At 39.9% G+C, this 26,686-nt stretch overlaps 2 protein-coding genes across 2 annotated transcripts in view; both read left to right on the forward strand.

The window, feature by feature from the left end:
• The first annotated feature begins 4,141 nt into the window (after positions 1–4,141).
• Positions 4,142–10,881, forward strand: TSLP (thymic stromal lymphopoietin). The gene is made up of 4 exons (XM_054555810.2): positions 4,142–6,147; positions 6,980–7,024; positions 7,603–7,737; positions 10,034–10,881. Exons 1-4 carry the CDS (start codon positions 6,139–6,141, stop codon positions 10,160–10,162), a joined length of 318 nt encoding a protein of 105 aa, XP_054411785.1. The 5' UTR covers positions 4,142–6,138; the 3' UTR covers positions 10,163–10,881.
• Positions 10,882–20,342: 9,461 nt separating this feature from the next.
• Positions 20,343–26,686, forward strand: part of WDR36 (WD repeat domain 36) — a 37,451-nt gene continuing 31,107 nt past the window's right edge. The window contains exons 1-3 of the mRNA XM_002815779.3: positions 20,343–20,663; positions 22,969–22,996; positions 25,138–25,238. Of these exons, the coding sequence (XP_002815825.2) occupies positions 20,502–20,663; positions 22,969–22,996; positions 25,138–25,238 (291 nt within the window). The 5' untranslated portion in view covers positions 20,343–20,501. The remainder of the gene's footprint in view (positions 20,664–22,968; positions 22,997–25,137; positions 25,239–26,686) is intronic.

Genomic DNA, 26,686 nt, shown 5'->3' on the forward strand with positions numbered 1-26,686 from the left:
GCCCCGAATGGCTGTATGGGAAGAAATTAGACCTCAATGAGACAAACAAAATGATTATTAGGGACTTACTTTGTTTAAGAGAGGAGATACACTTGGGGTGATTGCTTAACCCAGAGATTATTACTGAGAAGAGTGGGACTCACAAAAGAGGAGACACTTGCAGGGCCTCAAACCCTCCAGATGAGAAATAAGCTGAGGGCTACCACTTGACTCACATAATGGTTACTTTGTAAAAGATCGTTTTATACATAAACAATGTGTCTAAACTATGAAGCAAATTACGCAATAGAGTCCAGTAGGCGAATAGATTTCTTGCAAATCCTGGTTGGCAATATTACTAGGAAGAGAGAAAAAAAAGAAAATTGCAGAATTTTTTATAACTCATCTTTCACAGCTAGAAGCTTTTTTTCTAACAGAATTTAATGAAACATTAAGAGCCACGGATTCCTGTGCAAGAGTTATAGAACTGGTATGATGCCACAAGGCAGACATAAAAGATTAGGGAAGGAATGTTACCTGATGGCTGCATGTGATGACATCCTACTGACTCCTGTGAATGACTGCATCAGTCAGGGGCCCACAGGAAACAAGGAGCATACTCAAACTGGGTAACTGTGGGAAAGTTTACTAAGGGGACTCTTTACAAAGGACATAAGCTGGAAAATCAAGACTAATCATATAATTTATTATTGAAACTCTGCCACTTTTTTTTTCACAGTACTTTGAGTTGTTGTTTTAGGAATGGTGCCACTTTTGAGGGTGAAGGGAAGCTTTATTAATAAATTATTTCAGGACAATCAGTATAAACTGGGTCTAGGACAGCCAAACCATAACTTTTGCAATAGTGGTGTATCCCAGGCTAGCAAAAATAAGGAGCTGTTATCACCCCTACCCCTGCAAGGACAAAGGGAGGAAACAGTTACCAGAACCTGGCAGGCAGCAAGACGAAAAGGTTAACAAACAGGAGCTGTGGCCGTCTATAAAGGAAAGCATCCAATCTACAGTGAGCCAACAGCTGGAGAGTGGGTGAATTAAAATCCGAACTTCACTGTCTTACTACTTTCCGATCTCTTGCCAATATCTCACATTAGGTGAACCCAACCAGCAGCTGGAGGTCAGGGGAGCCTGTGGATGCAGTCCTTATGGGTCTGCTTCCAAGGCATAAAGCCACATAGGGAAGGACAGAGATTATACCTAAAGGGGAAAATAGAAGATATCCAGCATAGTAAATATCCTAGCAAAGTATCCAGAACTGAAACTATCCTTTAGCTCTGACTTCTTCGAAAACTTTTTTTGAAGCATTCTAAGAAAGCTCAACTCCTACATTCTTCTTGAACAATCTTCTCCCTATTCATGTCCTGCTATGTTGTAGAAAAACAGTAAAGTAAGCAAGAACTTGTTTTACCCCCAACTGGCTGGGAGTAAGACTGTTTCTTCACAGAGCAATGAATGTAAGCATGAGGTTTACACGAATATATTTAGTCTCCTCACTCTCCATTTCAAAAAGATCTGTGAACATTTCACAGCCATGGGCTGATTATGCAGGTATCATCAGCCTGGGAATAAAATGAAATTAAAAAGTTGTTTTTCACATTTCTCATAGTAAACTCCTTCACCCACTTTCTGGTCCACAAATGTTCCCAAGAGATCTTAGAGGAACTATGGAGTCTGGTGAACCACATCTATGATTCAGACCAACAGCAAATCTGAATGAGCATAAATGTAAAATGCAAAGGAAACAGGCAAAATAAATATCACTTTCAGAGGTGAACACTAGCCACTTCTCCTTACATAAACACCATGCTTGGCTATAAACAATTAAGGTAGAATATGAAAAAAAGAAACAATGTCCACCTCTGAAAGTGTGACACTCTCTTTTATATGAGCATATGAAAACCAAGAAGTAGAATGATTTTATGACTTGCGTCCTGGAGGATCCAGAGCAATACACTTTACTTTCAAGACCAAAGAACACCCTTCTGCTAGGGAAACTCCATTATTACCCTTTCTAAATTATTACCAGGCTAAAGTTTGTGTCATTGACTTTTCTTGATCCAAAGAGACAGATCTCCCCTATCTCATCAATAACCTCTCTGATATCCCTTCCATTTTTTAAAATCCCATAATTATATTATCGAATAAGGTAAAAAAAAATAGCAATCTCCTTTTGGCAACTATTTTTCAAACCCAAACTGAGTTTTGCATGAGTTCTAGGCTACTTTAAATATTCAGGACAATTCAAGGAAGAGGAGGAAAGACATAAATTTAAAAAGGAGGAAAAGAATAAGGGAATAAAAGAAGGAGTGGGAAACAATAACAGAATGAAAGAAAGAGTGGGAAGCATTATTAAAACAAGAAATAAAAGTATTAAGAAAATTAATGAAAGATTTACCTTTTTAGTCAGGGTAGGAGAAAAGAGAGCTACGTCATGGATCATCTTCTGGTCCATCACATGGGTGAGATTATTGCCTAAGCTTCCTGAGTAATCACAGAGTGTTACAAATGATCTCACTTCTATTTCCATATGGAAGACACACCATTCTTGACCTAACCTAGGATTTCCTGAACTAGGTATGCAGATACTGTTCACTCCTTCAGCATTTGGACAAATGAAAAGAGAAGGAAAACGAAGCTTTTCAGCTCACCCTGAATTTTCACAGATGGCCCTGGTCTGAATTGTTGCCCCAGGTGAGACATAAGCGGATCCCAGGAAGACAGCAGCAAAGAGCTAGAAAAAGAAGTATTTATAGAGAGGTTCTTTCAATGGAAAAGAATTTGCTTCCTGACAATGATCTTCATAGACGGTTAATATGCTTAAGCACATCGAGAATTCATTGAATATCTATTACATGTAGTACACAAGACAGCCCTATTGTGGTTATGATGATGACCATAACCTTAAGAAAAACTGGCTTTCATGATGAATGTGTGTATGGTAGAGCTTGTCATAGTATACCCCTTGTAGTGGCTGTTTAGAAGCTCAAAACTCACTTTTGAGATCAATTGTTACAATTCTCCAGTTTTTAGTAATGCTTTTCTATAGCCTTCCCTGCACCTGATTCTAACAGCCTTATTCCTTTGCTCCATTCTCTTGTCTCACATTGACTGTTTTTTTACCTTTTGACACCAATGTATTTATTGCAAATCACTTCAAATGCTACTGGAAAGGTAAATAGTGAACAAATGAACTGCTATAAAACATTACCTGCTTTTAAAGAACTCGCAATCTAATAGAGAGATAAGGTTGAAAAACATTATTGAAATGTTAAGTAATCTATAGAAGCCATAGAAAGAAGTCCAAAATAGATATGGCTTACAGGATAATGAGGTCACATCCTGGTAGGAGACCACTTTTGGAGACATCAAATAAGATGAACATGGAAAGACATGAAAATCTAACATCTCAGATTGGGAGGAAGAAAGCTCAGAGCATGTTTAGAGCATATTACCTTCAGACACTGTTTGCTGGAAGCCTAGGAAAACAAAGGAAATAGGGCTGGAAAGACAGCTTGGAGCCAACGCAGGAGGGATAATTGTAAATCTCAAAACAACCTTGAGTAGGTTGTTTTGCCATAACTTTTTGAGTAGACAAGTAATATAATCCAGGTGATCTAAGAGGTCACATAATTACAGATAAGGAAATTGGGGGCAACAGGAACAAGTGTTTAGCAATGTTTTAACAGACAAAGAGACAGCTGGGATGCCTTAGAAGGAGACACCCTGCCTACCTCATCTGAACAAAGACTCTACATAGATCATAGACACAAGGGGTTTTTAAAAGAGGAAACAAAAGAAGGGAGGCAGCCTGGTTATACCTCCAGAAGAATGCAAGTCGAACCTCAGTGCAGGCTGCTTTCTGCTGTTCTTGCCCCCATCAGCAATCCAGAGATGAAGCTGAAGGTTCTAGTGGGCACTCACACTCTCTGGCCCTACAGCAAGCCACTAGAGGGGAAAGCATGTGAGGTGAGGGTGACAGAAGCAGCCACCATGCCATTTCCTTTGTCTCTTGGAGCTATCCCAGCCCAGTGAAGAAATCTGAGTTTAGCTCCTGTCTGCCTATGTAATGTCCAGCTGCCGACCAGAATAATCTCTGACGTCACAATAGATTAATCAGGTTTTGGCATCATCCCACAATACCCTGAGAAGTTGGTGATGGGGGAAGAGTGGACTTTTTTTTCAATGAATGCTGTGGTGACTTGAGTACAACACATGAAGAATTCCAGAAAAGGGCCACTTTTGAAGTCAGCGGTGAATCAGAGGTTTTCCGACCCTCTGAATGAAGGAGAGTTCAACTCTGGCTCCAGTTTGTCCCCTACTCTTTTCCCGAATCCCTCGACATTCCCTGCTCTTTTCCCCAGGCACCGCATGGCCTGTGACATTTGCTGGGACTCACACACGGCGTCCAACCTCCTTTCTCCGAGCGATGACTCCTAGGAACTTCCCAAGGGCCAGAACGATGCAGGCTCCGACACGCGAGGGCGGGGGGCAGGGGTGGGGGGTGCGATGGACGGGGGAGCGGAAGGGAAAGAGAGAGAGAGGGGACCTGGGTGTAGAGAGCGCCCAGGGCCGCATGAGCCAAGCTAGGGCGGATCAGGGGGTTCATCTCAGCAACCTGATCCGTGTCGGCCTTTCCCTCCCTTCAACCCTCCATTGGTGCTGCTGGAACTCGGAAGACTGCTAGACAGACATCCTCTAGGGCACTCTCCCTGACTCACTTGGCTGCGCTTTTAAGCACCCTTTTCTGGATCAACAAGAGTTTGCTAGTAAAAATCTGAGCCCGCCATCTCGATGCTTCTCCTGTCTGTAAAACTGGTGCCCGGGCTGAGGCCCCAGGTGACAGACGTTTTCCAGTCTCCGCTGCGCGGGGCTAAGAATCTGGGAGGCAGAGCGCACTAAAGCGTGCGCCGCCTCCGGGAGAGCTGAGCTCAGGACAGCATCCTCTCCGTGCGCTCGCCGCGGGGCACCCAGCAGCGCGGTCTGGCTCCGTTCTTGTGTCGCGTCCTCACGTTTAACGCTGGCCTTAAGAGTGGGACTGTGAAGGTGGCTGGGAGCTGGAATTTGTGGTTTTAAAAGTTCTTGACACCTACTAGAAAGTGCTAGAGGACCCTTCAGCCCCTAAGGTGCCCCTATTCACCAAGAGTAGGCGCTTTTCCTGAAATTGATATGGAATATTTGAAAAGTAGGGTTTTTGAGGACAAGCCACATCAGATCTTTCCCCATTTATTTCAACCTCTTATCGTTCCTGCCCCTAAGTTCTGGTCACGGTTGCACATTTAATGCTTTCACATGAAAGTGCTGTCGAAGACTGAGACTGCACCCACCCTCCAAAGCGTCCCATAAGTAAGCACAGTTTCTTACTGGCCAAGGAGAAGGGAAAGCACTAGTTGAAAGTGGCCACACGAAATTCTCTAAGATGTTCAGAATGGGCGGGACATATGCAAGGACTCCAAATCCTTACAGTGGCTGCTGGTTTCAGAAGGTGTTTCTCCCAAATAGAAAGGATTGGTCATGGAAATGCCCTGTAGGAGAAAGACACTGGTATCCATTTCTTAAAGGACATTCACACTTATGAAGTGTTTAGGGCAAAGCAAAAAGGAGGAAGGTGAGGGAAATTCCTGATGACTTTACTAATGTTAAAATTCCATAGATTTAGCTACTCCTTTTTTTTTTTTCCTTTCACATCATCAATTCAGAATTCTATAAAGGAAGAGAATGACATGGTAGAAAATCATTGGCCTAGGAGAAAAGAGCCCGTAGGCGTTTAGGTGTTATATAGTGCAGCCAGAAAGCTCTGGAGCATCAGGGAGACTCCAACTTAAGGCAACAGCATGGGTGAATAAGGGCTTCCTGTGGACTGGAAATGAGAGGCAAAACCTGGTGCTTGAGCACTGGCCCCTAAGGCAGGCCTTACAGATCTCTTACACTGTTGGTGGGAAGAGTTTAGTGTGAAACTGGGGTGGAATTGGGTTTCCACGTACATTCCCTTTTGCCTTACTATATGTTCTGTCAGTTTCTTTCAGGAAAATCTTCATCTTACAACTTGTAGGGCTGGTGCTAACTTACGACTTCACTAACTGTGACTTTGAGAAGATTAAAGCAGCCTATCTCAGTACTATTTCTAAAGACCTGATTACATATATGAGTGGGGTAAGTGAAGAAACTTTTTTAAAACAAATGTATTTTCATCAGACGAGTCGGCATACACACACTCTACAATTTAACTTTGTAGGAAAGAAAAATAATTTAGAAAAAATCATGGCCCCACATTATGTCAAGAATTCTTACAAGTGATATTCAAATATCTAATCTAAAATGATTATCTAGAAATTGGCACATTCTAAGTGTACAGATGCTGATGAGGAGCAGGTATTGATAGATAGCGCATTATGCATCGAAGGATGTCTATCCTCTGCTAAAGTGCTACTCTGACTATGCTGTAAAAAGACAGCAGGAGGTAAGAGCTTAAGAAAGAGGAGTAAAAGAGAGTTAATTCTCATGAGCTAAACTCTAAGGATTGATGCTGTACTCCAGGTTCCTCCAGTGTTTTAGATGTTTCATGATGCTATTTATTACAGAATGTGGTGTACTTGGAATTCTTTTTAACATACAGTAGTAATCATTTTCCTGATTAACCTAATTTCTAGATAGAGTTTGTATTCATGAATGGCCACAGTACAGATGTGGACATCCAAAGAATGGCATTATTACTCACAAGCATAGTGCTATGTGTAGCCCTGGCTTGAGGGAAGGGAGGGAGGAGGTCGCCCTCTGAGACCTGAACCTTTGGGTGTGGTTTCAAGCACTAGCCAGCACTATCTAAAGACTATTTCACTGCCTTGTCAATGACATAGGAAACAGGTACCTGAGTGGAAACTGTTTTCAGGGCACCTTTAAAGCCTGGGAGCAAAGGGTGGAGGGATGATTTTCCTTGTGGACTTAAAAGTCTTTACCCTCTTTGTCCTATTTTTCTTTCTTTCAGACCAAAAGTACCGAGTTCAACAACACCGTCTCCTGTAGCAATCGGGTGAGTAGAGAGTTCAGTGCTGCTGGCCTTCTCCAGGGAGACGTCAGGCATTTTGGAGAGGGAGTATCCTGCGGTGTGCAGAACCCCGAGAGGTGCCTGGGCTCCTGGACGCCGCCGCCGGGGAATAGGGGACATCTGGGCTGCCAGCGCGGGGCTGCGCCTAGCTTGGGACAACACTTCTGTTCCAATTTAGGGAGAGGAAGTCTCTATCCGGAGGAAAGGCAAATTGGGAACTGGGACGAGGGAACGTTGTCAGGGGCACCACCTGCTGGGGTCCGGCGCCTCCGCGCTCGGGCTCGGGATTTTGGCAGCCTCCGCCCACTGGAGACTTGGGAGGAGAGAGCGTGGGTGACAGTCTTTTCGCGACAAGCGCCCTCCGCCACCCTCGCCACGCCCCTGCTCCCCCGCGGTTGGTTCTTCCTTGCTCTACTCAACCGTGACCTCTTCGCTCTGACTCTCGACTTGTGTCCCCCGCTCCTCCCTGACCTTCCTCCCCTCCCCTTTCACTCAATTCTCACCAACTCTTTCTCTCTCTGGTGTTTTCTCCTTTTCTCGTAAACTTTGCCGCCTATGAGCAGCCACACTGCCTTACTGAAATCCAGAGCCTAACCTTCAATCCCACCGCCGGCTGCGCGTCGCTCGCCAAAGAAGTGTTCGCCATGAAAACTAAGGCTGCCTTAGCTCTCTGGTGCCCAGGCTATTCGGAAACTCAGGTAAGCCCGAAGCCTCAGACGCTTGCTGTACCTTGGGGCTAACCTCAAATTAAACTGGGGCTTTGGTGCAGAAGTCATTCTCTGATTTTTATTTAGGTTTTATCTTTCGAAGAGCAAACGAGCCGGGTAAAAGTGGTAGGATGTCAATTAGACCCACGTTGATACCCGGACTCAAACTCACCTGTTTCTAGGGTTCTGATACTGTTTTGGCTGAATTATGGTTCTAAACCTTAGGGCAGTGTTTCAAGGTATGATGAGTGAGCCTTCTATATCAGAATGTTTTGATTGCTGGAGCATAGGAGTATGGCTGTTAAAAATGCCAATCCCAGGTACTCAACCCAGACTTTCAACATTAAAATGTCAGATTATGGGGCTCCTTAAGAGATTCTTGTCCAGTCCAAAGTTTGAGCAACACCTCTTGTTCTTATCACTTAATTATTGTGTGCTTATTTGCTAAATGTATAATTACATTATACATAAAATCTCTATCCTATGTTTGCTTAATTGCTTGTATGGGCGCTATTGCTGTCTCTTTACATATTTTTGCACATGTAGGTATCTGCATTTGAATGCTTGTGTAGCATTAAATATGGAGATAGTGTAGTGGAAAGTTAGGCATAGGAACTCTGGAGACAACCTGCCTGACTTTGAATCCTGGCCCTATAACTTCTGTGAAGACTTAGTTAAATTACTTAGCCTCTGTGTACTGCAGCTTCATGGATAACGTAAGCATCATATCAGTTAGCCTTATACAGGTTGTTTATGAGGATTAAATTAGTCAACACATGTAAATGCAGTTGGAACAGTGCCTGGCACATAACAGACACTCAATATTTATTTCAGTCAGCAAGTAGAGAATTTATCTTCATGGTGACAAGTTTAAGGAAGAGAGAGAGAGACAAGTGCAGATATGTATGATTGCTCCTTATTAGCCTAGTGGACTTTATATGTCTACAATCTAGGTAGATGGACACGACTGTCACTTTTTTTTTTTTTTTTTTGAGACAGAGTATCGCTCTGTCACCCAGGCTGGAATGCAGTGGCACGATCTCCACTGACTGCAACCTCCACCTCCCGGGTTCAAGCCTCAGCCTCCTGAGTAGCTGGAACTACAGGTGCCCATCACCACGCCTGGCTAACTTTTGTATTTTTAGTAGAGACGGGGTTTCACCATATGGGCCAGGCTGGGCTCGACCTGACCTTGTGATCTGCCCGCCTCGGCCTCCCAAAGTGCTGGAATTACAAGCATGAGCCACCACGCCCGGCCAAGACTGTCACTTTCTAGAGGTTGAGGATTGAAGCCATAGCGCTGATCTGGGTTGAGCTTGAATTAGAAACTCAATACCAGACAGCCATATGAGAAACATATTTGGCTTCATGCCTTCTTATGAAGGAGACCCTGGCAAATCTACAGATGGCCACGATAAAATTCATTTAAATAAGAGCACAAACAAAAAGCTAGATCAAGTTCTTGGACAGCATGTGAGAAAGGGAGAGTTTGGAGAGATTTATTTCAGTCCCTCCCAAGCCCAAATGGAGAGTCTAAGACTAATAATAATGATTTTGCAGATTTTTTTAAAGATTTGTGCTTAATTACCCTGTGACTTTATTAATTTGCATACCATGTGTTTAGGAGGCCCAGTGTAGTACTCAAAGGTAATTCAGATAAAGGTATATACTGGAATCCTCTATAAAATAAACCCTCAGATGTCTGTGACACATCTAGACAATGGAGCAGGGGAGGGGGAAGGATGGGGAGCAGGAGCATGCATTTTGGGTCCAAAAAATAGACTAGGTTTATTGAATTATGTCTATAAACAGGTATAAGATAGCTCTTGCCCATGAGGAACTTGTGATCTTGTCAGAGAGATCTTGAAATCAGCAATTTATTCATTTACTTAATCACTCAACAAATATTCAGTGTTTCCTATGATTAAGACACTGTATTCAGTGCTATGGGGAATACCTATGATGCAATATAAAGAAAAGCATGTTAAGTGAGAGCCAAGTTAAATGACACACACTCTTAAGCACTGGAAGAGTTTCCAAAAGCAAGGTCTGAGAAATTAGCAGAGGCTTTTTGAAGGAGGTGGTGCTTGGCCTTGAAGCAAAAGTAGGTGGGTACAGAAACAGGAAGGCATTCCCCTGGAGAAGGCACATGCTAGCACATAGTAAGCAGGTGCTTTGGAGACACACTGAAAGATGGATCTGCATAGAGAAGGCAATAAAACCTGCTCTCAACTGTTACTAAAGATGGTGAAAAGTAATTTTGACTATTGATTCTTATATTCTACAGATAAATGCTACTCAGGCAATGAAGAAGAGGAGAAAAAGGAAAGTCACAACCAATAAATGTCTGGAACAAGTGTCACAATTACTAGGATTGTGGCGTCGCTTCAATCGACCTTTACTGAAACAACAGTAAACCATCTTTATTATGGTCATATTTCACAGCACCAAAATAAATCATCTTTATTAAGTAGATGAAACATTAACTCTAACTGTGACAAAGAAGACCACAAATAGTTATCTTTTAATTACAGAAGAGTTTCCTAACTTATTTTTGTAAGTTTTTATTGTGTAAGTTTATAATGCAGGGGAAGTACTACTCCTCAAATGTTGAGGGAAGCTTCCATAACATTGATGACTGGCTTCATGGCAGTAATTCTCGGCTGTAATTGCATAAGCATTGCTCAGGAGGAAAATCCAAAAGTGCAGCAGGAGAACTCTTTTCCCTGGAAAAGGAAAAATATTGAACTCAATGATAGAACCTAAACTTACATTTAAAAGACAGACATTCCTTCTACATGTAATAACACTTCTTCTGTTAAACTAAAAATTTACGAGAGAAGAAAGTGAAAGCAAATGGGGTTTCACAAATAGTTGTAAATATAGTGAAGCAATCTGAAATAATTTTCAAGCAAAATATTGTGAAAGTATTCTAAGCCAAGTTTTAAATATTATCTAACAGACAAGAGTGGTATATACAAGTAGATCCTGAGAAGTACCTTTGTTACAGCTACTATAAATATACATATAAATTATAGAATGGACTTTAATTTATTTTGTGAACACTTTTGAAAATGTACATGTTCCTTTGTAATTGACACTATATATTTCTTAATAAAATAATTCTCAAATTTGTTTCTTATGAATTATCTTTCAAATCTAGTTAGACAATTTGCACACATACTTTTGTAAGGGACATTATCTTTCTTCAGGTTTTTACCTCCACTCATCCTTAGAGCCCACTGACTGCTCCCCTTTATACCTGTTGGCCCTGCCTATAGGAGAGAATATTTGGAGATAGGCAGCTTCAGAATGCATTGCAATCACCCTTTTCTTAAATTATGTCACTAGTCTTTTCTTTTTTTCCCTCTTGAACTTTCCTCACACCTGGAAGAAACAAAGTAGGCAAAAGTGAACAGGGGATGTCAAATCGATTCTTGAATTCCTGCTGCAAGCTAGAACCGCAGGCACCCTCTCACTCAACTTCCACTCAGAACCCTCTAAACACCAGTGGGAAGGGCAACCCACTGCACGTGGGAATGCACTGATTTTTCCTAGGAGTAGACATGTTCCTCTAATTACTCCCTGAGGGTTAGTTGGGGCTAAACCATGACAGAAGTGGGGAAGTTCAATGTCCTTCAATCCATCTTACCTGCCAACAGGTAAGAGGAAGTTTACATTATATGTCCAGTCCACATTTAAAGAGCACTTACTGTGGAACAAGCCTTCAGCCAAACACTGGGGATAGCAAAGTAGGTAAGACTCAGCCTTTGTCCAGAGAAGCTTGGGGTGTAGCTGAATAGGCAGTTTCTTTTGTCCTGAGGAAAATCAGGACATGCCTGCTTTCTAAGAATCTTCCTCTGAAGACCTGACCCAAGCCCTTAAATGCCATTGTAACAGAAATTTCTTTGTCTATTAACTCCATTTTAGTAGGGATTCACTGACTAGATTTTACTGAACTATGAAAATAAATACACATAATTTTTCACAAAATTTTGGGCCCAATTCCCCTAAAAGAAATGAGGATTAGGGAGAAAGGAGACAACTCAAAGTCATCCCATTAAGTGCAGTTTCTTTGAATCTTCTGCTTTATCTTTAATAATTTGTATAATTTATATATTTTATTCTATGTATTCCACAGATGTCTTAATGTAAAATTAGTCATTTAAATTACACTGTCAATTAAAAGTAATGGGCAAGAGGATGCATCATACTAATTTGGTAAGAACGTTCCCAAATGTTGTAACAATGTGGATCATACATCTCTGGTTTTTTAAATGTATTGAGGCTTTCTTGGTGGACTAGTACAGCATTCGGTCAGTTATGTCAATGTTTCATGGTCAATAAAAAGGAAGCTGCAAATTGTGATTTAAGCATATAAAGTTGGATATATACATACTGAGACTACATTGTTAGTTATGCTATTTATATAATCTATATTCTCACTTTTGTCTCCTTCATTCAGAGGCTAAGACAGCTGTATGAAAGTCTACCGCTGGCCGGGCGCGGTGGCTCATGCCTATAATCCCAGCACTTTGGGAGGCCAAGGCGGGCAGATTTCAAGGTCAAGGAGATCGAGACCATCCTGGCTAACACGGTGAAACCCCGTCTCTACTAAAAATACAAAAAAATTAGCCAGGCATGGTGGCGGGCGCCTGTAGTCCCACCTACTCTGGAGGCTGAGGCAGGAGAATGGCATGAACCTGGGAGCCGGAGCTTGCGGTGAGCCGACATTGTGCCACTGCACTCCAGCCTGGGTGACAGAGCCAGACTCCCTCTCAAAAAAAAAGAAAAAACAAGAAAGTCTAGCAGATATAATTCTTTATTTCTCTGTATCCATAAAGTTTTGCTTTCTTCTTGCTGAAACCATTTTTATCCAATGCCTAAAAAAATCAATGGAGCCATTTATTGATCATTGTACCCTTACCATTACAACATTTCCACATCTTATTTGCCAAGTAATCTATGCTCTCTATTAAACTCTTTCTGGGTCTCTTTGCTTTTGATATTTCTTATACATAGCATGTCATTTTAGTGTATGGAGGTGGGGAGCGAGAGGGAGTGGATGAATTCCAAACTAAGGCATGTTTACTTTTAGTGCTGTTGCTGCATTTTTATGTTTTCTGTTTTCATAGTTCCACATTATTTATATAATTTTAACCAAAAAACAGGTCTTCACATTTATTCCTTTTAACCATTTCTTATCGGTTTTTGTCCTATCCCCTCAGCATGTTGATATCTTGAGAGTTTGGCTCTTGGTTCTATTATTACATAATTCTCCCTCATAGGCTTTCTATTGCTTAATTCAGTTTTTGAAAAAGTGTTGACCAAGGCAGGACTAAGCCCTCCTTACCGTCAAAGGAGGCAACTCTATAGGCTGGTAAAGTTATTTGTCAAAAAAGAAAAAAAAAGTTCCTTTAACTTTTAAGAATCAAATATCAATTTTTTCATTCTATCCATATCAAAATAAAGGTGAGGGGAAATTTATCAAATGCTTTACTGAAGTCAAAACATACTAAGCCCATATCAAACCTACAGATCAAATAAATTTATCTAAAAATGGGAATTTTAAAATATTTCAATTATATTCCTTTCTAAATCTTACAAGCCAACTCTCTGAGAATTATACCAGACAATAACATTAAACTGATCTGAGATTTTTTAGTATTCTCTCCTTTTTATTATTCAAAAGTACTAGGTTTTCTCAAACGTTTTTGTTCTAGCTGTAGCTTTGAGAATATCTGTTGGCTTTCGTCTGGCATTACACTTTGTAAATACACCTATACTTTTTGATACCCAGTATTTACAGGTTACCAAATAATATAGCTTCACTGATGATTATCATGCAAAAGTTATTTATGTCTAAACACAAAGGATAATAGCTCATATACAAAGTTAATTGCAAATTGAATTTTTTGAGCCTCAGGTTCTACATTTCTAAAATAAGAATGATGCTTCCTATATTTTAGGGTTATTATTAGAATTAAAGTACATTATAAATATAAAGTCCTTGGCAAATGGTAAGGAAAATACTTTAAATTTAGTTATTTGAATGCCTGTTTGTAACCATTATAAAGATTAGGAATAAAGACTGTTACAGAGCCTGTCAGATAACTTTATTTTTAGTTTTCTGTCTAGGACTGCTTTGTGGCAATAGAAAGAAGTTTGAAAAGTTTAAGCACACAGTTATTGACAGCCTGGCAATTTTGAACTCTACCAAGATAGCAGAGTTCAAAAGACAGAGTACCTCAGGTGAGAGGTGCACAGAGAAAGAAGCTCAGAGACCTGTAGGGATATCTCTTGAATATTTAGCTGAGTACTTTTCAGCACATGGCTGAAAACTCATACGGCTATGAGAAAACTACCCAATACTGGGGAAAGAGTCATTTGAAAGGTTAGAGGGAATAGTGTCCATTACTCACTCAAAGCCAGGAAAATTGCCTATTTTCATCAACTACACTGGAATATCTCACAACTCATTAGGCATTGGGTAGGGCACTCAGGAGAGTCTTACTTTAGTAATTAATAACAATTAGCCCAAGGCTAATTGCTGCAATAATCCCGCATTAGAAATCTTAAAAGTAAGACTTGAAAGAATCAAACTGTTTCCAAGTAACTTAGCTGAATCCTACAATAAACTTCAAGAATATCTGTAGAAATAAAAAATACCTAGGACCCAAAAAGGAAAATTCACAATATTTTGTATACAATTAAAGATTATCAGACATGAAAAAGGTGAGAAAATATAACACATGATAAGGGGAAAAAGTGAAACTGATTCAGAGCTGACATCGAAGTTAGAATTAGCTGACAAGGACATTAAAATGGTTATTGTTACTATATTCAATATGTTCAAAAAGTTAAATATAGACACAGAATACATAAAGAAAATCCCAGTCCAACTTCTAGATATGAAATCTGTAATGTGTGAAATGAAAATGCACAGTGAATGGTAATCATGAGAGATTAGATGTTGCAAAAAATAAGATTAGTAAACTTGAAGACATACCTAGGGAAACTATCAAAAATAAAACACAAAAGGAAAACAATAACTTAAAAATGAAAAGACCATCAGTGAGCTGTGAAACAACTGCAAGTGCCTAATATACGTGTAATAAGTCTCTTAAGTAAAGAGGTACAGAAAAAAATATAGGAAGAAACAATGGTAAATTTCCAAACTTCACAAAAATTCTAAACCCACAGTTCCAAGAAGCTCAGTGAAGCACAAGAAACAGATAAAACTACACTAATGCTCATCACAATCGAATTGCTCAAAACCAGAAAATCTTGAAAGCAGCCAATGGAATTGTAAAGACCTTCAGCATGTTCTTCTTAGGATTTCCTCCCCAGAGCACTTCAACCCTTTCTCCTGTACTTTGTATATAGTGTATCGTGAACAATATCATGATATAAGTAGAAAAAAATTTTACATTGGTTGGACTTAATTATTGATTTCTACCTGTTAGCTTCTGTTTAAGTAGGAGGGTGGGATGATTCTTTTCCATTCTCCGCTATTCTTTAAGTAAAGACAAGGATTGTCATAAATGAAACCAGCACTTACTGAGTAGTTTTATCAGTTATTTTTCTTATACTACCTTATGAAATATTTGCAACAATTCTGTGAGCTATGTGCTATCCCCATTTTATAGATGCAAGAAAAGGCTCAGTGAGTGAAATATCCAGTGTAGCACAACTAGTATGTGTAGCATCTGGCTGATTCTGAAGTACACACTTTCTATTACTTGAGATTAAAGTTTGAGATTTTAAAATAAAAAATGCCTTCCAATAAGTGGAAATTATCCTCATTACCTAACTAATAGATATTGTAGTTGTCTCCTCAACATGGATTCTACCACTTCTTAATTTTGCATCTATTTCCTCATCCACCAGAGGGCTTTAGGGATTGATCCCAGCTCCTGGGATGGATCTGGATTAGTCTAACCTAGTCTGGGTGTCCCAATATCCTTGCTTGGAGTTAATAGAGGTAACCAGGCTAATATTGATAAGCATATTGGTAAGCAAGTACCTTGACTCAGGTCTTATTCAGGATAAACATATGGCCACCTTTGGTGATGAACAATAAGCGTAAGGTTTTTGAGGGGAAACTCTGAAAAAATGTTTCCTCACTTAAGAAAAAAAAAAAGGCAGTAGAGTGATAATCTTCCCCTCTCATGAGATACAAACAAAGAAGCATGCAGTGGCAATTACAATTAGCAATTATCCTAAGACCAGGATTGAGATGAAGCCGTGAATGGCAGAGAAATAAGAAGGGAAGAGCCTGAAGCTTTAAATATATAATTACACAAGTAGATTAATCAACCTTGCCCTCACCTTCCTTTTGATTTCCCATTCCGTGAGCTACTTAAGTAAAGGTTTTGTTTTTGTTTTCTGTGTGGGTGGTTATTGTTTCTTACTGATTAATGCTACAACTTACCTGAATGCCAATACAAGGCAAATTAATCTTGATTTAATTTGAAGTGGGAATCAGGGATGAGCAAGATGAAGGCAGGCCCCCGTATATTAGGGAAGAAGCCAAAAATTGTGACCTGGGATGGTAAGGATGCAGGAAAAGTAAACATGTAAAGAGGATGCCATTCTTTGGCATATTTCACATTGTTTCCTGCTGTGGCTTGAACATGTGTCCTATCCAAAATTCATGTTGAAGCTTAAATCCCCATTGTATTTCGGGAAGTGATTAAATCCTGAGGGCTCCACCCTCATAAATGGATTAGTTCCTTATAAAAAGGCTGGAAGAAACTAGCCTAGTCTCTTCTGTTCTTCCCAACTTCTACCATGTGAGGACACAGTGTTCATCTCCCTCTGCCCTTTCTGTCATTTCTGCTATGTGATGACACCTAGACAGTGCTATATATGAGGAACAGACCTTCACCAGACACTAAACCTACTAGCACTGGCACCTAGATCTTGGACTACCCAGCCTCCAGAACTGTGAGAAATCATTTCTGTTGTTTACAAATTCCCCAGTCTCAGGTATTTAGTTATAGCGGCACAAATGGGCTAAGAAACTTTCTATAAACAACTCTCATGTCAATAGATCATTGCCTTGGCAATTGAAGCTGAGATGCCACTTTTCAAGATGGTGCGCATAAATGCAGTATTTGTATGCCCCTATACCCTTGCCTCTTCGACTCTCCCTTCTGCTAGCTATTCTTGTGTGGAAGAGAGTGGCAGAGCATTGCAAATTGTATTGAGGATGAACTTAGATTGTGTTTGGAGCAGATATCTTAGATATAAAATTTATGGAATGATTCAGGGTAAATATTAAATGGATGTGGAGTTTGAGGAAGATTTGGTAATATCTTTTTTTTTTTTTTTTTTTGAGACAGTCTCTCGCTCTGTCGCCCAGGCTGGAGTGCAGTGGCGTGATCTTGGCTCACTGCAAGCTCCGCCTCCCAGGTTCACGCCATTCTCCTGCTTCAGCCTCCCAAGTAGCTGGGACTACAGGCGCCCACCACCATGTCTGGCTAATTTTTTGTATTTTTAGTAGAGACAGGGTTTCACCGTGTTAGCCAGGATGGTCTCGATCTCCTGACCTCGTGATCCGCCCACCTCGGCCTCCCAAAGTGCTGGGATTACAGGCATGAGACACTGCGCCCAGACGGTAATATCTTAAGAGTGTAGCCCATACTTTATCTTGGTACTATATCTACCACATAATAGTTCTCAATAGACATGCTGAGTAAAAGAATGAAGCAATTATAATGAATTAAACGTTAAATACGTGTTTCCCAAGAATAAACTGTTTTAAAGTCCATCATGAGTCAGAAACCGAATCGGCAGCAGCAACTATCATATAAACTATCTGATTCCTGGCACCTGCTCTGTGCAAATGGAAAAAGGAAACTATCAATCAATGTCATTGCAATCTATCATTATTCTTCACAGCTTGCTTTTTTTTGAGACGGAGTCTCGCTCTTTCACCCAGACTGCAGTACAGTGGCGCGATCTTGGCTCACTGCAACCTCCACCTACTGGGTTCAAGTGGTTCTCCTGCCTCAGCCTCCCTAGTAGCTGGGACTACAGGCACATGCCACCACACCTGGCTAATTGTTTTTTGTATTTTTAGTAGAGATGGGGTTTTACCATGTTAGCCAGGATGGTCTCAATCTCCTGACCTCATGATCTGCCCGCCTTGGCCTCCCAAAGTGCTGGGATTACAGGCATGAGTTACCGTGCCTGGCCCACAGTTTCTTTTTAAACAACCCTACCCCTTCTTTTCCCCAAAAAATGGAAAATAAAAAAATTAAACTTGCATTTATTCAATCATCAAACATCCACTGAGCCTTTATTCTGTGTCATCCTTGGACACACAACTAAGAACATGAATAATTTGGAAACCTTAACATCATATTAGAGGATATTTGTCATTTGTGAACCTGTGGCCCAGTCCTCACTTTCTGTAACAGAGCTTTAATACTTCTATAAAGTAAAACAAACTATTTTTTTTTTATTTTTAGATGCTAATTCTCACACATTTCTCCAAAATTCACATGGACTTTTGCTAGGTTGTAATTAGAAGGCAAACAAACACCAAGTCTCACTGGCTTGCAACAACAGTTAATTCTCACTCACATTACAAACTGGCAACCTCAAGTCAGCTGCAGGCTTTGTCTACAGACCTCATTTCAGGACCCAGGCTGAAAAAGCAGCTCCTGTTTGAGACATGCCTTTCTCTTTTGGCAACAGAAAAGAGCAAGAGAGTTGGTAGAAACAGACAATGACTCTTCAAGCATCTGCTGGGACTTGCTGAACATCATGTTTGCTCATATGCACTGGCCACAGTAAGTCAAACGCTTCCTATTCCTGCTCCACCATGAAGGATTTGCTACAAGTCTTGGACAAAGGACAGAGATACACATCTTCTTACAGGAGGGAGTTTAAATATCGGAGATGCTAAAGTACACAACTCATTACTTTAGGAGGGAATATGACTAACATAAAAAAAGAGAGAACTTTCCACATTTTTAGCATTTTTGTACTTAAATGTAGCTTTAAAAAAAAAAAAACACACAAATGTTTATTAAGCACCGTTTTTGTTCCAGACACTGTTCTGGGTGCTTGTTATGTATTAATGAACAAAACAGAAAAAAAAAATTCTCTACCTTTATGGAGCTTACCCACTAAACTATTGAAATAAAACAAGCCTAATAAATAAGTTAATAGTACAGTGAGATGCTCTTTTCCCCTCTTTTTTAATTTAAATAACATTTACAAATAATTAGCAACTTGTTCACTTTTAAGTCATACCACAAACATGGCTCAAAATGTGCACTGCTATTGAGAAATCCGGGGTAAAAATGAAAATACAAGTAAGTACAACATGTCAAGGACTAAATAACAAGCTCTCATTCTGTTAGCATCTGCCCCTTAATGATCTTAACATCCAAAGTGTTTGAGGCTTTGTGCCAAGAACTATAAAATAAATCAAAATTTTTTTTGTTGAAGAATGTATGAGTCAGATATTCAAATTAGCTAACAAGTGACTTTTGTTTCATAATAAAATAATTACATTTTAGAACTGGAAGGAACCCGAGAGAGTACACTGATCTGTGTAGAGATAGACCCTCTTTATCTCTTTCAAGTGCAAGTATATTTACATTAGTAAATATACCCTTTTTATCCCTCTCAAGTACAAGTATATTTACATTAGTCACTCGACCCAAACCTTAATAGGCTGCCAAAACATTTTCATTAACGAAATGAAATGGAAATAAAACAGTAAGATAAGAGGTTATTCCATATGTTGAACTTTGGTCCTGGGCTCTAAGGTAACCACTGTTTTAGTTAACATTCACATGCTCAGAGATTGTTCCCCAAACCTACATCTTGGTAAGGCAGCTGGCTCCCGAGGAGTGAGGCGTCTTGACACCCACTTCACTGGAATCAGTCTTCTTCGGCATCCTAAGGCACTTAGCTCTAATGAACTGCCCAGACTCCCCTTTGCATTATCATGAGGTCCTCTTTAGAACCTCTACTGTCTGCTTTTGACAGCCGACCTCAAGGAATACTGACTTAATCCAGGGGTCCCAATAACATTTAATATTTATCTTCCTTTTCTGGGAGGAATCTACACTTATCCAAGTTGCCCAAGTGAGCAGTTCCCTCCTCCCAAATAATTAGTTCTACTCCCCAGAGGGTCTGTGAATCCCTCTGTCACCTTTGAAATGTCCCATTATAGTTTTCATCTGTAAATATGTCAATATGTATCCAAAAGATGAGGATCTTTAAAAACGTAATCATAATGCTACTATCACATGTAAAAATTAAACATAATTCCTTAATATCATCAGATATCCAGTGTTTACATTTTTCCAGTCTCATCTTTTTGTACAGTTTTAAATAATCACATGTTTAAATCGTTTCCGTCTCCAAGGCGTCGACCTCCCCTCCATTCTCCTGGGCGTCGTGCTTCCCTCTTTGTTTCCCGCCCTTGCGGTTCCGTCGGAACCTAAAGAGCTTCCTTCCGCCGCAAAAGAGCTGGAGAACAATGCTGGGCAAAGTGCTGGAGACCTTGGCCCTCGGAACCGAAGTTACGCCTCCCATGTGAGCTCTGGAGGGAGAACTTTATGTGTTGCACTGAGGGCAGTCTCCGGAAACGCGATTCGCAGCGGGCGCCGGAAGCGGTCTTGTGTCTGCAGCTCTGGCAGAGGACTGTTCCACTAGACACGTTGAAGGGACTGGGTACGTGTTTTCCTTCAGGACCAGAGCTGAGAGGAGCCGGGATCGCGGCGGCAATGGAACGGGCCTCAGAAAGGCGCACGGCCAGCGCGCTTTTTGCGGGGTTCCGGGCCTTGGGACTTTTCAGCAACGACATTCCACACGTGGTGCGGTTCAGCGCGCTCAAGCGCCGGTTCTATGTAACAACCTGCGTGGGCAAGAGTTTCCACACCTATGACGTGAGTGACTTCTTTTGTTGGCGTCCCAGGAAAACCACCCTCCTTGGCCCCTAACTCTGTCCTGGAGCAATCCGGTTCTCCCTTCCCATCTACCACGGGCTTCCCTTCTTTAACCCCTCCCTGTCCTATTAATATTTCGCCATCCGGTCACGTCCACGTGCTGATTTAGCACTTGCAGTCCTCCTGGGGCGTGTTTCAGAGGCAGCCTGGCCAAGGGGAAACCGCTAGAGAACATCTCAGTTGTATGGCAGTAATATTTGTTCAGTGAATATTTATTGACCTTCCCTTGAAGGTGGAAACATAATTAAGACAAACCTCTATCTCTTGCATTCTTAATGAGAGAGAAAAACATGCACGCTATTACGTTACTGGTGACACGAGCTGAGTTAGAAATTCATTCTAGGTAGAATACATTGGGAGAACCGGAGATGGTGAGATTAATTACCGTTAGGGAAAATATCTGATAGCAATCAGTTATTTTCAACTAACGCAAAGTGTCTGGCACTGTCACTCAAAGCCTTGCAACCATTTCTTTGCAAGATAGGTGTGATTATACCGTAGCACCTTTATATAAACTATTAAAGTAAATTTCAGATAAATTACTTGTTAGTGATGATTTTTTCTTCTTTAACAGCTCATCAATCATTGTAATAGTGTCCCTTGTTTACTTGTTTCTTTTGTCTTCTCCAAAAGAATGTAACCTCTGTGAGAACAGGAACTTTGATGAGGAGGATGATAATAGTCAGTGTTAATTAAGTACTTTCTTTTCTGGAAAACACGTAGAGTTGTCTCTCTTGGAGGATTGTGGATATCAAATGGCTTGTTAGCAAAAAGAGCTGGGAGTTAGGAACTAGTTGAGTTAGTGGAAAAGGAAAGTGAGGGCAGAGCTGAGGTGAAGAGCAATTGGGTTTCTCAGAGTCTGAGTTCGTAATGGAGACAGGGTGGGTTAGAACCCTATCATTAATCATGTGAAAGTATTTAGTGTTACCATTCTCTGCACTTGTTCCTTGCTTGCTAACTTTTGCTTTTGCTGGTTAATGTTTTCTTCCTTGAAACGTAATTTTTCTAAGTTTATTACTGAAATAACTCTTGAAATCTTGTCTTTGGTACAGTGTCTTTCCTGACACTGCGTTACACACAGACACAGGTGTTTTTCTCTATATTCTACTTCCAAAGAAACCCTGGGGTGAGGAGAGTAACATATTTGCACATTTTATAAAGTTAACAATTTACTTACTGTGTGTTGACATTTAGTCATAATAAAGATGGCTTTTAAGGTCTCCTCTAGTTCTAACACTGATGATACATTCGTAACATCATGGCATGTAAATGTTCTTTACCCAGACTGTACACTGCTCAGATTAACCAATGCATTGGGCTATGACTGCTAAAACTGAAAATACTTGGGAGTAAAAAGAAAAAAAAAATGGAGCTAATGAACCGAAGTCACTAATTGGGTCTACAAGTGCCCTATCCCATGACTGTGGCTATATATGCTGTCCCCAGTCAGACTTCCTACAGTCCTACAGATTAGTTTCTTCTATAGGGGAAACTAGACAAGTTGTGAATAGGTGGTGGTAGTGATGGTAGTAGCTATCATGTATTGAGCAGTTACTATATGACTGGCCCCATTCTGTTTTACACAGATTTTACTCATTGAATCCTCATAACAATCCTATAAAGTAAATAAATACCTGTTTTACAGATGAAGAATTTGAAGCACAGGGAGCTTATTTTTCCAGGGTCATACAGCTGGATCAGTAGCCATGAATGGGGTCAGCAAATTACAGTCTATAAGCCAGTCTAGCCCTCTGCTTGTTTTTGTATGACCCAGGAGTTACGAATGATTTTGACATGTTTAAATGTTTGTGGGGGCAGGCTGGGGGTAGGGAGAAGGATATTTCATGACATGAAAACTATGTGAAAATCAAATTTCAGTATCTGTAGATAAAAGTTTAATATACCCATGCACATTATTTATCTATTACGTATGGCTGTTTTCATGCTGCGGTGGCAGAAGTGAGTAGTTGCAACAGAGACCACATGCATTGCCTGCAAAGCCTAAAATATTTAATATTTGGCCCATTATAGAAAACATTTACCTACCCCTTCCATCACCACTCCTGGTGAAATACCGTTAAAAATATAAACTTTCCTAATAATGAAAATTAGTGTCAATAAGTGTCCTTCTTATGAAGGACAGCATAGCAAATATACGTATGAGGTTATATCTTAATCCTCAGATGTTAGGTTATTATGATTATGTTTGTTAATGAAAATTTAACCTTTTTTCTTTTTTAAACAGGTTCAGAAACTTAGTCTGGTTGCAGTAAGTAAGTATGGACTTTATTCTGAATTTATGCACATCTAAACATTTTTTTTTTATTTTCACATAAATTTGAGACTTACAGAGCATATAAGGAAGCGAAGGTAACATGTATGTCTCATAAACTTACATTATCAGCAACAAAAAAGGGTGCCAGGATAGAATCATGTTTTGCTTTTAGTTGTTATGTATCTTTATTTTCTTTAATCTGGAACTGTTCTTTAGACTTTCTTTGTGCTTCATGACATTGACACATTGACATTTTTGAAGAGTACAGGTTCATTTAGAATGTCCTTCAGTTTGAGTTTTTTTGACATTTCTTCAGGATTAGATTTAGGTTGTACCCCTTGGGAGGAATCACAGTGAATTGTTTCAGAAGGCACATGCTGTTAGTTGGTTCTGTTCCTGGTAGTGATTGGTTAGGAGGCTCTATTTTTAAGTTAGTGTTTTGTCATTTGTAACGAGTAAGTATCTTTTAGTAGTATGCACTGGGACTATGTAAATATCTTAGTACTCTTCAAAGTTATTACCTGCTGCTTTTATATTTCATGATGATACTTGCCTGAATCAGTTATTAGTATGATGGTTGCCAAATGCATGTTGATTATCCCTAATCCAAAAATTTGAAACCCAAAATGCTCCTAAGTCTGAAACTTTTTGAGAGTCAACATGATGTTAACAGGGAAATATTCATTGGAACATTTCCAATTTCAGATTTTCAGATTAGGAACATTCACCTGGTTATACAAATAGTCCAAAATCCAAAAAAAAACAAAATCTGAAACACTTCTGGTCTCAAGCATTTCAGATAAAGCATAGTCAGCCTATAGTGATTTTCTTTTGCCATCATTCCTTCTACTGTAAGGCAAAGTTTTCCCTTTTCTCACATTTTGGTATTGCTTTCCAATGGAAGGGTTTTTTTTTTTTTTTTTTTTTTTAAACTATCTAATAGAATAAAACATTTCTCAGGGCTGAGAGGTACTTGTTTTACCATCAAATATGGTTCTTGTGAGAGAAACAGAAGACCTACAAGGACTGTAATGTTTATGTCTATTAAACTTATATTTTAATAATAGAAGGCAGAAGAAAGGCATTGGAACTTAAGTTGAATACAAAAGTGAATGATAAACTTATAAAACAGGATTATGCAAACAAATCCTAATATGGAATTTGCAGCATGAAAAGTACAACAATCCTGTGTCTACTAACCCTCCTGCCCCAAAAGAGGAAATGAAAAGGTCAGTGTGACCAGGATACTGAGAGAAGAATCATATGTCACGTGAGAAATGCTAAAGATCGATAGGCATATTTCCCTTGGAGAAGACTGTAGAAACAATATTGTCTTTAAATGTTTTAGGAATAGGCATATAGAATACCATATGTAATATTTTTGGGTTGGTCCAAAGGGTAGAGTTGGAGATTTAGATTTTGAGTTACTTTTAAAATTTTTCTGGAGTTATTAGTGAACTTGATGTTCCAGAAGATACTCACGTGGGTCAGGCATGGTGGCTCACGCCTGTAATCCCAGCACTTTGGAAGGCCGAGGTGGGCAGATCACCTGAGGTCAGGAGTTCAAGACCAGCCTGTCTAACATGGTGAAACCCTGTCTCTTCTAAAAATAGAAAAATTAGCCGGGTGTGGTGGTGCACTCCTATAATCCCACCTACTTGGGAGGCTGAGGCAGGAGAATCAGTTGAACCTGGGAGGCGGATGTTGCAGTGTGCCAAGATTGCATCACTGCACTCCAGCCTGAGCAACACAGCAAGACTCAGTCTCTCAAAAAAAAAGAAGAAAAAAAAGATGTTCACATGAAGACTGGATGACTGTCAGAGCTTTGTGTTTCAAATGACAGTTTTTTCCAAATAACCTCAAAAAGCTTCCTTTCATTTCTCTAGGATTATGTTTTTATTTCTGCAAATCCTAGACATTCTCTTAAGGAAGGACAAGGTGATTTCCTATCCTTAGTTTGATAGTTACTATTAGATATCTAAAATATTTTAGTTAAAATTTTGTGCACTGATTCTCAACTTTGATCTTTATTTATATATATTTTTAAATTATAGCCATGAGAAATGTTATATGTATACTTGAGGTTTCTCTTTAACATCTTAAAAATCCCTGTTTCTTTCATTTTGTATTTTCTGCTAGGTAATTCTGTTCCACAGGATATCTGCTGTATGGCAGCTGATGGCAGATTAGTCTTTGCTGCTTATGGAAATGTTTTCTCTGCATTTGCCCGTAATAAAGAGGTTGGTACCACTAAACTACTTGTTTGTCAGTCAGTAGTTGTTTGTCATGATAGTGGAGGGAAGTTTAATTTTGTCATTCTTTACCCAGCACACTCTGGAACTATACAGTATTCTTTTTTTTCTAATGTATATTCAGTTTTCTGGAGGAAGATAAATTTTCAGAAAAGGCTTACTTAAAACTGATGCTTCACTTCAGTTTATTTGCCAGAGATGAATATCAGAATTACTTGGAGACCTTCTTCAAAATTTTTTATGCCCAGTCAGTTCCCATCTCGGGAGTTTTCTATTTTGTATATTTGTTGAGATAGGACGTAATGTGTATTATTAAGTATAGTTTTAAAATACTTCCCTGGAAAATTCATATTTGCACCACCACTTTACGTGGATTGGTTATTTATTATGTATAACTTAGCTTATAACTCTTTTTCTAAAAACCAGATGCCTTTTCCCTATTTAGAGAAAGCTAGATTCTATGTTTTCTCCACTGGTAAGGAAAGATCTTTTCTGGTCTAAATCTACCAGTTGGTTTCTGAATTTGTCCTGGAACAACTAGCTTGAGAAGTGACCTGGCCTTAGTGGTCTAGAATGAAAGGAAATGTAGGAATGGGGATACAAAGATAGCCAAATGATAGTATCACTGTACTTGTCGGGGACTTGGAGTGAGGTGGTTCCCACAGTCTTTCATCATCACTACCTGTGGCAGAGGAAGGTAACTTATCTGTAGAGTTCTTTAATGGAAGGTGTTCAGATTTTTAGAATTGGAAAAAATGTTCATTTTTGTACTGTTGTTTATAGTTTTCCCAGGGAGATATATGTGATTTACATGAGGAGACTTTATCCTGTATGTATATCCTATATGTGGTTCAGATGCAGAGACTTTAATAAAGGACTTTTATGCACAGGTGTGATCAGGGTTAGGGGAACAAAATAGGGGTGGGGAGGCATCAGACACTGTCAACTGTAGGAAGTTGTTACCACCCCTAAGGCCAGAGGGCCAAGGAGAAGAAACAGTGTTACTGGAATCTAGTGAGAACTGAAACCATGGAGAAGGGGCTATACTTATAGAGGGATCAGCTACTGTAAGGATCTCTGTCAAAGCAGAAAGGTATGGGGAAGAAGACCCTATATCCCCCTTTCCCATCTCATCTGAAAGCCAGTTGGTGATGGAGTCTATAGAGATCAGCCTTCTGGAATATACCATCTCGCTAGGATATATGTAGTTGCACTGATTGAATTGGTTGAGGGAACTAGGTGTGTGTGCATGCCTCCTCTCTAACCCAAGATGGAAGGCTGAGCCTCAAAGGTCTCATTTCTTTGTTCTTAATGGACAGTTTACTTCCTTATTGTTGAACTGGCTGAGGGAGCAGATGAACATGCCTGGTCCCTTAATATTTATGTGTTCATCCTAACCTTGAATAATCAAAAGTTGGGGTACATTTCTTAACAGA

Source organism: Pongo abelii, chromosome 4 (assembly GCF_028885655.2).
Source record: "Pongo abelii isolate AG06213 chromosome 4, NHGRI_mPonAbe1-v2.0_pri, whole genome shotgun sequence".
Lineage (NCBI taxonomy): Eukaryota > Metazoa > Chordata > Mammalia > Primates > Hominidae > Pongo > Pongo abelii.